The sequence below is a fragment of the Diabrotica undecimpunctata genome, chromosome 4 (assembly GCF_040954645.1).
Source record: "Diabrotica undecimpunctata isolate CICGRU chromosome 4, icDiaUnde3, whole genome shotgun sequence".
Lineage (NCBI taxonomy): Eukaryota > Metazoa > Arthropoda > Insecta > Coleoptera > Chrysomelidae > Diabrotica > Diabrotica undecimpunctata.
The window spans coordinates 125,439,034-125,456,228 of record NC_092806.1 but is presented as its reverse complement, the minus strand read 5'-3'; the positions used below and the strand labels follow the sequence as shown (position 1 = coordinate 125,456,228).

The 17,195-nt window shown below is 31.9% G+C and overlaps 1 protein-coding gene across 2 annotated transcripts; it reads left to right on the top strand.

Annotated features, from left to right (window-relative positions):
- Positions 1–790: 790 nt before the first annotated feature.
- LOC140439970 (anaphase-promoting complex subunit 15B) lies at positions 791–11,681 on the top strand. Of its 2 annotated transcripts, none has more exons than XM_072530182.1 (3): positions 791–1,098; positions 1,152–1,226; positions 11,343–11,681. In XM_072530182.1, the coding sequence occupies exons 1-3, from the start codon at positions 973–975 to the stop codon at positions 11,511–11,513; spliced, it is 372 nt and encodes a 123-aa protein (XP_072386283.1). In that variant the 5' UTR covers positions 791–972; the 3' UTR covers positions 11,514–11,681. The 2 variants fall into 2 exon arrangements, with proteins under 2 accessions (XP_072386283.1, XP_072386284.1); XM_072530183.1 differs by having other exon boundaries at positions 816–1,098; positions 1,152–1,211.
- Positions 11,682–17,195: the final 5,514 nt, after the last annotated feature.

The window sequence follows — 17,195 nt, the reverse complement described above, 5'->3', positions numbered from 1 at the left end:
GAATCTGTCAATAAAAGATTCGATTCGTAACGATTAGATTGTCAAAATTTAGAAGTCATAAATGTCATCTAATTAATAACATATTGAATAATCTGTTTAAATTTTTATGACACTTCTCGAACTAAAACAATTTCATATAAATACAATTATTATTTTAAAACAATTTAGGCATTTACTTTATATGATAATTAAATTTACTATCAAATCATATGTATTTATCTTTTATTATTAATTTAAATATTTCGTCTGAATTTGACAGGTTTATCAGAAGTAAACAATGTATACTTCGTTAATACGTTAGCAGGTGGCGTTAGGATCTAACATAGCAATTTATTGAATTATTTTAATTTCATTTGTAATAACATTTCATATATAAATAATAAATAAATAATAAAGTTACTTTATTGAATTTTAAAAAATTCTTTAAATTTCAAAAATATGGAAAACATAAAATATTAAGATTCGCGCTAGTTTATGACGCACCGCCTACTGACCTTTTTTGTATATAATTATTTTTTTTATACTTAATTATTATTCACTTTTGTAAACAAAACAAGAGATATTTTGCACTAATTTAATTAAATATAATTTTTAAAAATAATATTCTTCCTTCTATAGTTCCACTATTGCACATGTAAGGCTGACAGAGATAATAGTTTTTTAATACATCTAATGTTCCGATCTGGATGCTTAGTGAGCTATCATTGACTTTATGATAACTGATCAACTCAGTTAATAATATATATATAATATAATAATCTGTGTTGTTATCAGAGATATGTAATACATATCTCTGGTTGTTATTTATACTTTTATGCTTTTACTGTGTCTATACCTTTAAACTTTAACTCTAACGTTTTGAGTGTAACCGTATTTCTTACTTCTTGCAACTTGCAAGTATCTTTGTTTTTATTTTGATTACAGGCATCAGGCAAAAATTTTAAGGGTGGAAAATAATCTAAATTAAATACAATGAGTAATATACCATTATTTCCAAGTTTAAAACCTCGCTTGATGCATGCATCTTGGTTTGATGTAGATCAACCTTGTGATGATGAAGATGAAGTTACTCAATTAGAAAAAGATCATGAACATTGGGTAATTATAGTGCAAAAAAATAATACACACTTATAAATAATTAACTTTTTTAGCTGATGTCCATAAAGCATAAAAATGCCGATTTAACTCCTATTGGAAAAACAGCTTCGGAGGTAATGAAATATAATGTATGTACCCCAAAGTGTATGAGAATGTCCTGTAGTAAAGTAACTTGGCATGTATTTCAGATTATATAAAAAGACATACACTCCTTCCACATGTTTATAGGCATACTTATTTTAAAATTGGATGGTCCTTTATGAGAATAGACATCCAATATCTTTATTTTAAAATATCTGACATGTAGACATGTAAAGCGTAAAGATGTTTTAGATTTAATTATATTTGTTTTCTCATCATATATTTATATTATATACAGCACATTCTGTATCCTTTGGCTTTATTTTCATAAATTTTACCATTTTATTGTATGTGCACATTGAATATTAGTTATGAAATGTGTATTTTTGGGCACAGCTAATTATTATCAGATTAAAAGCAGTTATAAAAACTATTATAATTGCATGTTCATCCTATTAAACAGTTTTGCAGATGTTGGACATCTGACAATTTGTTTGCGTCAAATTCATTCAATACCATTGTTTTATTGGTTTTCTTTATTTTGTTATTAATATTAGTTTGTTTCTCGTACAAGTTATTTCCCAAAGTAAAATCAAATTTGTAATGTCATTTCTCTTTCGTGAAGTTGTTATCATGTTTTTCTAATCATATTATATCTGATGTTCTGGGTTCAATCCCAGCACAGATACCAGAATTTTTTTAAATTTGTTTTTGAACAGAGCTGACACCATACTTCAGAGGGTATTTAAAGCAAGCTCTCAGTCCCACCTATGTTAGTAGTCATTAACACTAAAACCTAAGCCAGAAGGTTATACAAATGGAAGATGTACAATAATGGGATCTTTACACTACATGATTTATCATATGACAATATATGAGATTGGTGATGAATTATGATTCCTTGTTTCTATAATGTTTTAAAAATCATGTTTACACTGAATGATAAGTTATTACTTATGATATGGGTGACAATGAGGTTAAGTTGATTTTTCTTTTTGTTTATGGTCATTAAGATATTAGACACAGTATAGGTAACAACTATTAGATTTATAACTAGGTACAAACTATTATAATGGAAAATAAATCTTTGCTTGCATTGGCTTCCCACCTTTTAATAATAATATGCTGGAACAACTGTGTACAGCTAATAGTAAGAGAAAAAGATCAGATGCCTTTGGGCTCGCAGGTGGCTCTTACTAAGAGATAGTGGATGGGGTATATCAAATTTAGTGTTTGTATTAAGTATATTATATTATACTAAATTAAAAATAATTAATAAAGAAACTAAACTAAAACTATGACTAAGAAGACTATAAAACACTAAACTGAAAATAAAATAAACTAAATAAATAATAAATGAAAAATATGACACAATAGCATAGATAAGACAATAGGCTCAGTATCATAAATAAATAAAAGATGTTGTCTCTGGGGATGAATGTCACTGAATTGACATAAGAATATGGCGCAATATTTAAATAGGTTGGTGTTACCGGTATTACAGGAAGATATATTACAGAGAATCATATGGTTTTATCATGCAGAATAGGTACCATCCTATTCTCCTGTGATGAGCATGGCAATGCTTATGACAAAATCATATGACGAATCACATGATAAATCATGTAATGTAAAGTTGACTAAAGCCAGTTGGTACAGCAAGACCAGTTATAACAACAAACAGCTTCCAAAAAAATCATGGTTAAATGTTGGTTCTCATCTCACATCTCTACTGCGATACTCTCTGCTATTTGTTTTTGCTATGGTGGTGGTTTTTAATGCAATTTTATTATATTTAGTGTTTTTAATGTTCCATTCAATGAAAATTTATTTGGTATGCACTATTTTTATTAGTTAACTTAAGGCATTTATAGATATCTGGATTTTGAAACCTGTATCCTCATCTTGTTGGTGCATGAATGTCAGATATCTTAAAATAATGTTTAATACGGTTTTTCTCAAAGTTGACTGAACACATACTTATGTCATAAGAACTTCTTAATCTTCATGCTTAACATTTGCCGCATCTCGCTTTCTCCTGTACTCTCTCTTACCTTCATACTTGCACCTGAGTAACCAGTTTCAGGTTGGGTCACCTTTTGTCCTGTTATTTTCTACCTTGCTCTTTACATCTTCCTGGACTTGTCCCATTCACTTTTCCACATTGTAATGGATCTGTATCTCTCTTCTTTTTCAAATGTTTCCCTTCCACTACTGCTGCTAACCTCTCATTGCCTATATCCTCCACAGGCTCTCCTACCCTTATACCTACCTCCTTTTTTAAAGTATTTTTCCATTTTTCTTCCCACCAGTTGGAATACTCCAGTGAGGCAGTGCGCCCATACTCCGTTAAGGCTATAGTCCCCTCCAGTTTGTCTCCTTTGGGCATCACTTGAGGTCCTTTTTTCTCCATGGGCCAGGCACCCCTTTGGCGTGATGGTTTTACACTTTGAAGTTCGGGTGTCAGCATATTAGGATGATGCATATCTACCTGACCTATCAGTCGACATTACAGATTTAAATAATTTTCAAATTCTAAAACGCCATGGAAATAGTAAGGACCATTTAAGTGCTACAATTAAAGAAAAAACATTCGGAACATATTGCATTGAACATAATTTGGACAATCATTTGAAAATAAGCCACAGACTTCATAATGAAAGGGTAAAAAAATAGGGATGTGTTAAATCAATGAATTGATGTGACTTGTTTCTTGGGGGAGCATGAATTAAGTTTCAGAGGTCACAATGAAACAAGTGAATCAGCCAATCAATAGACCTTGTAAATTTTGTAAAAAAATATGATGAGACCCTAAAAAATCATAAAATATTAATTCAACAGTTTCCCTAGGTATGTACCTCAAACAGAATCCATAAATATTTAATTAAATTCATTGCTGATATTGTAATGGATCACATTAAAAATGAGATTGAAAAAGCTCAATTCAATTCAATTGCACTTGATGAAACAACATGTAACTAATTTTTGCCAGTTATCCATTGATGTGTGTGATATATGGTTGATGGCATTCCTCAAGAGCGATTCTTAGAATTTTGTAACATAACTAGCAATCAAACTGCAGATGCTATGTTTAAAGTTGTTTATGATACTATTTCGAAGTTAAAATATGATTCCAAGTTTGTCGCTCAGAGCTATGATGGTGCTGCAGTAATAGCTGGTCAGTTAGCAAGTCTTCAAGCTAAAGTAAAGAAAAAATTTAAACATGCAATTTTCGTTCCCTGTTTAGCACACAGACTTAATTTGGTTTTATCTCAAGGCATAAAGATGTTAAAGTTTTCTTTTCGACACTAAGTGGCTTAGCCTCCTATTTTTCAAAATAATCAAAAAGAATACATGCTTTGCATATGCTTGTTCAGAAAAGGTTTCCAAAAGTTGCTTAGACAAGATGGAACTACAATGGACATTTAGTGCAAACAGTATTGCAATCCCGTGATTCATTAATAGACTTTTTTCAAGGCATTTAAAAGCAATTAAATTATGGAAATTTTTTTGATATCCCAACTTTGCAATCTCAGTTAAGCGTCGTTTATGAAACAACTGACGCTAGTGATAAGGAAATATGCAGGAATCTGTTGACTTTTACACTACTGGTTTAAATAAGTCCCTGTATGAAGTGGTCAAGTTGTGTGAATTAGTACTAACGATCACAGCCACAAGTGCATCAGTTGAACGACTCTTTTCAGTATTAAAACGCATTCAAAGTTTTACAAGAAATTCAACAAGCGAAGACAGACTTTTCAAGTTAGCCCTATTATCCATTGAAAAAGAGTGCATTAAACAATTATCGGAAAATAAAAAAATTTAACGACGATGTTATAGACAAATTTGCATTGGCTGATAGGAGAATAGACCTCAAGTATAAATGTCATACTCTTGTCAAGTTGTGTGTTGTGAAAAGTGCCTCGGGATATAAAAACGGTTTTAAATAGAACTCTTCTTTTTTTAAGTTTAAAGACACCATCGTTTTTTCAGGAAATTTTTTATATTTTTTGTTTTTAGTCCTTATAAGTTAAGGATTAAGTATATATTTTGAAATCGACTCTCGGTAAGAAAATATTTTTTATATTTTTATTGAATCGCTTTTCCTTCCGAAAATGTCACCGCAGGCTACTGGCTTTTGCATTTTACAGCACTGATATCTATTTATTTATTAACGGGATACCACCCAATTTAATATATACACAAAGTATTACAAGTATTATCTAGTGATACAATAATTATAAAGATATAGTAAATGTGTATGAAAAGAATTGGCGATGCAGCTATATAGAAAAAAAAACAAATAATAAAATTATATAAAGCACATAGCAAATATAAATCACATAAAATTACAAAAATTTTTTTTTAAAACACCTTCTACAGACATTTTCCGAAGCGCACAGCAACAAATCAAAGTCTATTCTATTTCCATTTAGAATGATTCTACTCAGTGGAGAATGCCTACCAAAGTTAGAGCGATGAAATTTAATTGCAAAATTATGAGATGTTCTAGTAACTCTAGAGGGAACATTAAAGTCAATTAGAGACAGTAGATCATTGCAATTAATTTTTGAATTCAGTAGTTTATGAAGAAACAAAACATCAGCATACATCCGTCTGAAAGATAGCCTAGGAAGGTTTAATGTATTTCTAATTTCTGAGTAGGAATGGTCGCTTAAAGGTTTGTGTAATTTAAAACTTAAGTACCTAATGAATTTATTTTGGACTTTTTCAAGCTTGGCTATATGTACTTCATAAGTGGGTGACCAAACGACTGAGCAATACTCAAGAACAGATCTAACTAGGGAAATGTAAATCAGTCTGATGGAATTAATGTTATACAAACATCTAGAGGTTCTAATAATGAAGCCTAACATTTTAAATGCCTGGTTATTCACATAATCAAAATGAGCGCAAAAATTTAGTTTGGAATCTAATTGAACACCTAGATCTCTTACAGTTGAGACAGCCTTCAGTGGTCCTTCAGCTAATTTGTAATTATAAGAGAGGTTGTTAATTCTTCTACAGAAACTAATAAAGTGACATTTTCCAACATTAATGCTCATTTGGTTCCAATTGCACCATGCCGTAATTTTGTTAATATCAATTTGGAGTTTTTCACAATCTGAGACATCTTCGATAATTCTATAGATTTTTAAATCATCTGCAAATAGCAAAAATTTAGAGTTAATTTGAGATTTAATGTCATTAACAAATATATTAAAAAGGAAAGGCCCTAAGTGGCTTCCTTGTGGAACACCAGATCTTACGGAGATCTCACTAGATTGAAAGTGTTTAATTTTAACAAGTTGTATTCTGCTAGTTAGGTAACTACATAACCAGTTATACAGATTGCCTGTAAATCCAATAGTTTTAAGCTTGTTACACAACAATTTATGATTCACAGTGTCAAATGCTTTGGAGAAATCTGTATAAATAGCATCCACCTGTAGTCTCCTTTCCAAAGCATCAGATATGTATTGTGTGAAAAGTAAAAGATTTGTCGAAGTTGATCTACCTGAAAGAAAACCATGTTGCTCTTCAATTAGTACATTGCATAAAGGTGTTTTAATAGAGTCACATATTATACTCTCTAGTATTTTAGGAATAGAAGAAAGAATGCTTATTGGTCTGTAGTTAGCTATGTTACTCCTGTCACCTGATTTATGAATAGGAACAATAAAACTAGATTTCCACAAACTTGGACAAATACCTGAATCAAGTGAATGAGTAAACAGAAAATATAAGGGATGGGTTAAAGTACATCTACATTTTTTTAATAGTATGGGTGGAATTCCATCTGGCCAAGAGCCCTTATAAATGTCTAAATTGGCTAATTTTTCAAATATGATTTCAATAGATACATTACAAGAATTTAGACTCACTGTTTTCTCATACTCTAAGATGGGCTGTATTAAATCATCATCATTTGCTCTGTAAATATTTTGAAAGCATTGCGCAAAGCTATTAACGATATCCGCACCATTATTAAGCATTGTGTTTCCAAAAAACATTGTGTTTGGTAGACCATTATTTTTGCGTTTGCTGTTAACAAAATTCCAAAAGTGCTTTACGTTTGAACTAATTCTAGATTCAGTTTGACTTATATAAATTTCATGACATGACCTGCTTAGTTCTTTGCATTTGGTTCTCAAGGAAGAGAAAAGTAGATAATCGTCCCAAGAATTTGTTTGTTTATATATCTTATGAGCAATTTTTTTCCTAAATATTAATGATTTTAGGTCATTAGTCATCCGACGAGGAAATTTGGGATTTTTTAATCTTGTACTTGGTATTAAACAATTGACACCAAACTGCAATATGGAGTAGAACAGTTCCGTGGCTTCGTTAATATCTCTGCAAATACCTAAAACGTTCTCCCAGGAGATACTAGCAAGATACATATTAAGAGCAACATAGTCTCCTCTCCTAAAATTGAAGGCAAAACTATTATATTGAAGCTCGGGCATATTATCTTTTATAGCTAAAGAAATTGATAACGCAGGATGATAACGATCACAAGGCAATAAATAATCGTTAGTAATTTCAACTGTTACATTTTCATTATCATTTGCAAAAACTAGGTCAAGTAAAACTCCGTTGCAATTTGTGATTTGATTGAGCTGAAATAGGTTATGAAATGCAAAAGTATCAACTAAAGTATCAGTAGCAGTGTTACTATTATTACTAAAGACACCTCTTTTATCATGGTACCATTCGCTGTTTGGCAGATTGTAGTCTCCTGTTAGAATGAACTTGTGTTCAGGAAAATTACAGACAGATTCTATACTAATACAATAATTCTCATAGCATATTAAGGCTGAATTAGGCGGAAGATAAACTGTACCAAGTATATAGCATTGATTCAGAGTGCAAACTTCGACAAACAGTTCCTCCAAGTGAACATGTGGTAATAGAATAGACCTCGATGAGTAACATTTTTTAACTGCAATAAGGACACCCCCTCCAATTACTTTAACACTAGTTAATGGAGAGAGGTCCTTTCGATATATATTAAAATCTAAAAGTCCCAATTCGTCACTACTGATACCATCACACAACCACGACTCAGTAAATATAAGCACATCATAGTCAGTTGTAGCAGCACTTTCTTCAAGAGCACCAAGCTTAGTTCTAATTCCTCTAACATTCTGATAATATACTGTTAGTTCATTAGACACAGTGTGGGAGGTACCCCTGGAATTCAGTTTTTTTTTCTGGATTACTATTTTTGGTACGCCACGAATGTACCTAATGGTAAGATTTTCTTCACCTTTTGAAACCCTATCTGCCAAATTAGTACGAAGTTCACTAAGGTATTTTCTCTGTAGATAGGTGGAATCGGAGCTATACTTATCTTGTTTAGACATTCTTCTTAAAGATTGAAGTTGATGGATATTTTTTGATTGCTCGCTTCGGGATTTTGACTTCTCTGAATGTACATGTCTATTAGTTTGTAGCACCCTTGTTTTTTCAAATAAAATCTGGTGGTTGTATCATGTGATGTGTTCAGTCAAGCGGATATTTGTAACAATTATTTTGCCTACCACATTGGGATCATTATAGGGGGTTGATAATTGGGAACAGAAATCACTGGGGTGGAGATAGAGTAAGCAAAACAAACCGGAACGCTTGCGAACGGCTACTCAGGGGTTTTTTTTTTGGAGAGCTGGGTCGTAGATAGTGAATGAAACAAGTTGACTGAAATGGGGTAACTGCAAAAATGAATCAAAAAGGGGTACTTACATGGGTCCCCTGGATAAACATAACACAAGAAGGTTCTTAAGCTATTTGAAATGGACGCCGCTTACAAGAATCTTCCTGCTGGATGAAAGAAAGGCTCTTCTTTCCTGAATTTCACTAAATGTTATTTTTTTTTTATTTTAAAAGTTCTGTGGTTGGAACTGGACTCAAATTCACTTCAACACAAACAAATGCACTGCGAAAATAGTCTGGAATGACCTGGGACAAACAAAATGAGGATGGAAGCTGGGCACTGGGACGCAACCTTTGAAACTTGGCTTCTTAAAAACTCAAGCGCAATGGAACCATGTGGGTATCTTTTAAAGTTGTTGGAAACGCCGTTCTTCAAATCGCCTCGTATCAGTCAAAGGGACTAGCCAATCGGAATTCCTTTCAAAGACACGGGAGATTCAACCTTAACATGGCTTGGGTTGAAAATTCGCAGAATTTTAAAACGCATAATAGGAATTATTTTACTTCGCAGTGAAAATTTTTTTCGATGTGTCCAGACGCTATGTCACAATATAAACAGAAACTCAACGAAATTTTATACATAGCTTAGGGGTGTACCAAAAAAAATTTATACCTTAAATATTCGATAGGTATAAGGAATTTTATACATGCTACATATTTAGAATAGGTTTTGTTGTTCAGTGTATAGTGAACCACAATTACAGGAAATGTGGTAAATTATTGAGGTGGGCAATATTCTTTGGATTATCTTAGGGTATCATAACAACTGTGCCTCCTGATTCTCGTTGTTGGTGGATATTATGATTGATTCTTTTTACAAGTGAAATCGATCTAGCTATTATAGATCGTTTTATTTCACTTGCTGCATATCCATTTTGTCTGCACGTTTTATCTATGTGTTATTATTCTTCTTCCAAATATTCAGGTCTACATATTCGGGTAGCACGCCATTTTAGGCTTTTATATAGAATATTCAATTTTATTAAATATACAGTCTGTCATTCATTGTTGAAAAGTATCACATTTCACTATTTTATTTTGTTCAATTACAACCAAACAGCCAATATTAAAGTGAATGACCAATTGACAGAGGTAGTCTCCATAGATAGAGGAGTGAGGCAAGGATGCATTCTGTTCCCGGTGTTATTTAATATATACTCTGAATATATCTTCGAGCAAGCGCTAGGCGAACTACAAGAAGGCGTATTAGTCAACGGAATACGTCTAAACAACATTAGATATGCCGACGACGCAGTAGTTTTTGCAGATAGTCTGGACGGTTTTGCAAAGAATAATGTCGCGTATATCAGATATAAGTAGAGAACACGGACTTGATCTTAATACGAAGAAAACAAAGTACATGGTAGTCAGTAAGCGCGAAATATTAAATACACAGCTTTTGGTTAACCAACATCCAATTGACAGAGTGGACAGCTACACATACCTTGGTACCAACATTAACAGCCAATGGGATCACTCCAATGAAATAAAACAACGCATAGGAAAAGCGAGATCGGCGTTCATAATGATGAAGTCTCTTTTCAGACGTCACGATTTACCACTAGCTACCAAAATCTCTCTCATTAGATCATATGTATTTTCTACGTTATTATACGGAGTAGAGGCCTGGACACTTTCCGAAGCTTCTTTAAGAAAACTCGAGGCATTCAAGATGTGGTGTTACAGACGTATTTTAAGAATTTCATGGGTGGACCGTGTGACTAATGTTGAGGTCCTACGAAGAATAGGCAAGGAATGCGAGATTATTAACACCATCAAAGAGCGCAAACTAGAATATCTTGGCCATGTTATGAGGAATGAACAGAGATACGGCTTGTTGCAACTCATTCTTCAGGGCAAGGTATTTGGAAAGAGAGGACCAGGGAGAAGAAGAATATCTTGGCTTCAAAACCTGAGAAAGTGGTTTAATACATCGACAACCGGACTATTCAGAATAGCAGCAAGCAAAGTTAGGATAGCCATGTTGATCGCCAACATCCGGAACGGATAGGCATCGTAAGAAGAAGAAGAAGAGATTTTGTTCAATGTTAGGAGTTATACCTACCGTTCAATTTTTTCAAAAATTGGATTCACTTAACCCGGTTTAGGTCTGAGCCATCCATTACCGTTGAAATTGATTAAAAATGTATCCGCCCCAATAAATTTTGTTTTGGATATCAATATTGCCCAAACACCATTTGCACCAAAAGCAATTATCCTCATTAACAATTTAGTTCAGGCACATTATCTCTGAACACAACGTATATTAGAAAAAAAAATAGAATTAGAATGTGATATCCTGTAAGTAGACTAATAAATTATATCACATTTAACAAATAGATTATGCCACTCTATTACCTTCTTCAAATTCATTAGATTTAAAGAAAATACATGCCTTTCTCGCAACCGTATATAGTTTTCTTTTTTATATCATTTTTATTTTATAGACTATTGAGGAAGATGAAGAAGAGGATGACGAAGACGACAATGATGATGATGACGAATCTGAAACACAGGATGAAGAAGAGGAAGATGAAATTGAAATGGACGTTTCTCAAGAACGCAGTTCGCCAGTAGATGTTAGCATAAGACTTGTTCAAGGTCATGGCGTGCGATAAATTATTACAGTTCATATTTATTCTACAAATAGTAAGATATCCAGAAGCGTTTATTTGATTTGTTTTTATTGAGTTTTCTATCATGTTAGGCTATTACGATGTAAAATATGCAAGTATGGTCTTAATTATTTACTGTGTTTTATAACCAATATATACTTTATAAAACAATATTTTTTTATTAAATATATCGTATAATTCACTTTTTGGAAAAAAAAACACGACTAGAAAAGAAATTAAGCTATACAGACATACAGAAAACCCGATACATTAGCATATAAAGTATCAGACATTTAACACCACAAAGAGAAAACTTAACTCAACATAAAGAACAAAGTAAACAACTAGCCAGAAACAAATCACCCTGTTTGTGGTCACGATACCATAAAACAGCCAATTGACCCCCAATGTCATTTAGAAACAAGTTTCATCGAATAGAAAATCAAAAAACCTACAGTTTTTGAGATATCCAAAATTAAAATGTTTTTCCGATTTTTTTATCAAATTAGTTTTTGGAGCGGAGCTTCTATACTGGCGTTATATTACTTTCTTTTCTCTACAGTAACATGCTGAGGCTGGCGTCACGGAACTAGCGCCACAAGATTGAGTCGTTATGGGTAGCGTCATAGAATAGCTGTTCTTGACATTAATTCACTACTTTTGATCAATTCGTTTCTAGTCATTATATATTTACTCTAAGCAGCTTGAAATTAAAAATGCATGAGAAATAACTAACAAAAAACTAAAACTATAAAGATTCGATTCCTAAAGATTGTTAAAATTTAATAGAAGTCTTAAATGTCATCCGATTAATAACAACATTGAATCACCTGCTTAAATTTTTATATTAATTCTCGTTTTAAAATAATTTCATATAAATACTTAACTGGTCCGGTACTGTAGCAGTAACGTAACTGGTCCGGCGTAGTCTAAAGGACTACTGTTTCCAAGAAAGCAAAAAAGCACACAAAAATATTTTTTTTATTAAAAATACATGTTACAATCATACCCTCATACATTTATATAAAAATGAACTTATTAAATTTGGGTTAAGAAAAAAAATATTAAATAAAACTGAAATCCGTACAAATATTAGATAAATCCGTAAAGTAGATAAAAAAATATAAAAAATGTACTGCTTGGATAAATGTTCAAACTACAAACTAAACAAAAAACTATTTAAAATAAAAATCGATCAAAAATGTTTGTTTCCAGCATCAGTCAAATTTTACCATTTTTATATGCAATTTTTACATAGTGCATAGTGCTGCGGGATGTACATTGTACATCTCAAACAAACAGGCTTTTTGCAACGCAAGCACAGGTATTTTGTCATCCTGAGCTTTCTACTAGGGCATAAATTGCAAATCTTACGTTTTTCTGAAATAAGAACATCCGTCTGATTGTCCTCTTGTTCTTCTTGAACTCCCAAGTATTCCATAAATTCTTGACCCTTCACGCCTGTTTCTGTTGGGTAGAAAAGATGGAGGTATTTCAGCCTTATTTTTTTTTTAATGTGCTCACATAAGTAAAATTTTTCTTCCGCAAAATATTCACCAATTATATAGAAGAATACCATTTATGAGGTGTAATATTTCGGTTATTGTATATATAAAGGTGTTAAAAAATTTTATACGTCAGCAACACATAAAGAAAATAAAAAACAAGAGTTTGTTTTCTTTGTCTCCGCTCAAATGAATCGCTAATTCTTATCATAGGAAAATTGAAATATAAAATAGAGTCGATAGTTAGTTTTTAAAGTTAATGAGACTGCGCCAACTACTAACATTTGTAATTCGTGTTATTGCAAACTCTATCGTAATAAAAATGACGAAAGTAATTTGGTTTTACCGGATTATTCGAAATTTATTTTTCGAAATACTAGATTAAATAGCGCTGAGAATTTATGCTCTTGTTATTTGTGTACATTAATTAGAAGTAGAAAAAACAATAGAAACAAAAATTTTCGTTAAGAAAAGATACAAAAAAAGTTTTTCTTTGATTGCTAGAGGTGTTTTGCGTTATTATTGAATATAAAAATGTTAAAGAATTGGTACAGCATAATCATACAATGCACGATATGCGTGTATATGATATGGTATTACCAAATTTCAAGTTATTATATTATTTGTTTACAAGTATTTTAATATTGTTTAATAACTTAAGAAAACATTGAACTTATTGTATATGTGCCTGTTATAGATTAATAATTTTGTATAACTATTATGCATTCATGAAACTCGTAATTTAAAAACAAATAAAAAAAACGGGTGTGGCAGTCCAGTGGGACTGCCTGTAGAAGTTATACTTCTATACACGCGTTCGCCGTTAAAATTTATATAGGAGTCAATCTGCACAATCATTACATATGTAATGCTATAGGTAAGAGAAAGAGAAAAAGAATTAGTTATATAGGTATATGGTGCATCGTTTGCTGTATATAAACATTTGACCTGTAATAGGAGTATAGTAAATAAAGGATTGTATCAATATTTTAATGAAAATATATATTTTTATTTTTATATATGTATAGAAGGAGTTGAATGCAAAAAAAAATTTTACGCATACTCTGCAGTAAAATTCATTGTTTATTTTGTTATTAATATAAAAATTACAATACAATAAATACACTGTAACATAATTCAATATAATAATACAATATAAATTAAAATGTAATATTCATAAGTATTTAAAACTGCCAATATACATAACTTACTTTACGAAGATAAAAATAAAAAACCAACAACTCGGATATGTTGTAAATTTTCATTTTATTTTAAAATTTATGTTTTTTGCGTATATTACATATATTTAATAAGATTAACGTGAGGTTTTTAAATATTTCAAAAATAAAAAAGGAAATTCATAATTGGGATTCAAACTCACAGCCACCAGCGTATGAACCAAACACGAAAAGGATTTGCCAATTAGACATGACACTAACGGATTTCAAAATTGACAGTTCTCGGTAAAACAGTGATTATTTTGAAATACAAAAGCCTAAAATAATTATAAACGTTTAATTTTAAATAATATAAAACATATCACATAAATAATAATATTAATACATATTATATTATATATAATATTATATATAATATTAAATATATATACAAAAGGAACATTTTTATTCTCGAGAGAGGAAGAGAGAGAAAATATGTCTTCTGTCTCTCTCTTACTCATTATCTTACATATGTAATGGTTTCACAGATTCACTCTCATGCAAATTTCCAACGCCGACCGTGCGTATAGAAGTATAACTTCAATAATAAAACATAAAACCTCAGAAAAAGGTATATAACAAAATAAATTTGATAAAAAGTGTGTAGGTTTTTTGATTTTCTATTAGATAAAACTTGTTTCTCAATAACATAGGGAGTAAATTCGCTGTATTAGTTTTGGGGTGCACACATTTCTTTAAGACTCCGTGCTCTCCTGTGTACTGTTCAAGGCCCTGGAAAAAGTAATAAATGTCACAAATCACAATCATCGTTTGAAATAAACAGTGAACTGAAACAAACTTGAAGCTTTTACGTACTGTCAAATTTTGACACTCAGAATTCATTACTGTTCTCACTAATTACAGTGACAGACAAATGCAGAAATTACATAGAGAGAGTCGAATCGAGAAGGCAAAAAACAGACATTTACCCTTTATTGGGTAATGATGGCATTGAAATTCAGGTGTATAAACAATTCTTTCTAAGAACATTTCAAGTTTCCTATGGACGTGTTACTAGAGTGCTGAAACATAAAAGTATTCAGCATGTTCCAACTATTGATCAAAGAGGTCGACAAAGTTTTGTAAACAAAACACCCGATACTAAGATCTCAGGGGTAAAAGAATTCATTAGCCGGTTTCCAGTATATGAATCTCATTATACGAGACACCAAAGTGAGGATAGGAAATTTATTTCTCCAGATCTGAGCCTTGGACGAATGTATTTATTCTCTTTATAAAGATAATACACATGAACCTGTCTCATCTTTCATTATTAGTAAAATTTTCAATGAATGTTTTAATGTACGTTTCCACGCACACATTAGTGACTCTTGAAAAAAATGGTTTCTCTTTAATAACAAAAATGTGCTGAAAATTAATAGCTAAAATAAGAATTGCAACGTGAACAAGAATTACACCAGAGGAAAGCGGACAGTGCCAGACAGGGATTAAAAGATGATACGACACTGGCAAAATCATCAACTGACGTCACTGTAATAACCTTTGACTTAATGAAAACAATACCTACCCCCATATTGAGGACTGGAATAGTATATTACAAACAACAGCTGTGGCTTTTTGCTTTGGGATTCACAACATGGGGAGAGATGAGGCCTATATATTTGTTTGGAATCAGTCGGAACCTTTACGAGGATCCCGTGAAGTAGTATCTTGCTTGATTTATTTATTTTTTTAATTTTGTTACTAGAACATTTTATCAAATACAGCAGCAGTTCCAAAGAAAATCCGTCGCTCCTAATATTTGATAACCACGAGAGCCACGTCACAGTCGAAGTAATCATGAAGGCTCAAGAAGCAGGTGTCCATATTTTGACGTTGTGATATGTGTATATTGTGATGAAGCATCACAATATACAATATCGCTGAGTTGGTTGGTACAGCACACGATAAAGCTCTCGTACCTCAAAATGGTTTTTGAAAAAAAAAAAACAAGTTGGTTTCTTCGACAATGAAACAGACAGTTACACGTGTTGTGGATATTGAGAGTTCTTCGGATGAAAGTGAACCAGTTTTTAATTTGGGAGATAGTGATGATAACGATGATTCTTGGATAGGACCAGTGGATGATCCTTACCTGGAAACGTTAGTCAACACTGACACTACTACAGAGATACACCGCAGAATTTGCACGGTCATCTGGTGATATTTTGGGCTCAATCTCCTTTTTAAATCCCCAATTGTATCAAAAAAATATAGTTAAAACTATAAAAAAAAATAATACGCCCAGTCCTAACATATGGTTCAGAGACCTGGACAAAAAGTAAAGAAATCATGTTAGGATGTTTCGAAAGAAAAGTATTTGGTATTGGCAAAAGCATTAGTAGCAAAGAGAAAGATTCAGGACAAGGTTCCTTGATAAAATCAATGAAAATGTGAGAATACGTGCTTGGCGGTGGAAGGAGATGGATAGGAACGATTGAAGAGAAATTCTTGGGAGACTAAGACTTACACAGGTTTGTAAAGCCAGATGATGATGACACATATCAGGTGGCAAAATATATGTACTAGCTACGCGGTCTTTCTCATCTTAATGTTACCAGTTTTATGTTTTTCCCATTATTCTCAAAACTTCGCCATTTGTGACGTGATCCATCCAGGATAGTCTAAGCATACGCGTCAGTATACACTAGTGGCCAAAATTCTGGAAACTTCAAAAATTTTAGTTTTGTTATCAGCATTCCTCTTTTTCACAAGACTTATGCCATTTATAAGTTTATCTATAATTTTATTACATCGTTTTATGCTTCTACTTAATATTTAACATCTATTTTAACGGGGAACATCCTCTAAAAATTTAAAAATAAATAAAACAACAGCCGTTAGCTATTAGTAGATATATTTAAAAAAAATGGTACAATGATTATTATCAACAAAATTAGTATTTGGTAGGATAACCTTTGTTTTTTAGGACCGACTCAATTCTGCGAGGCATGGAGTTGACG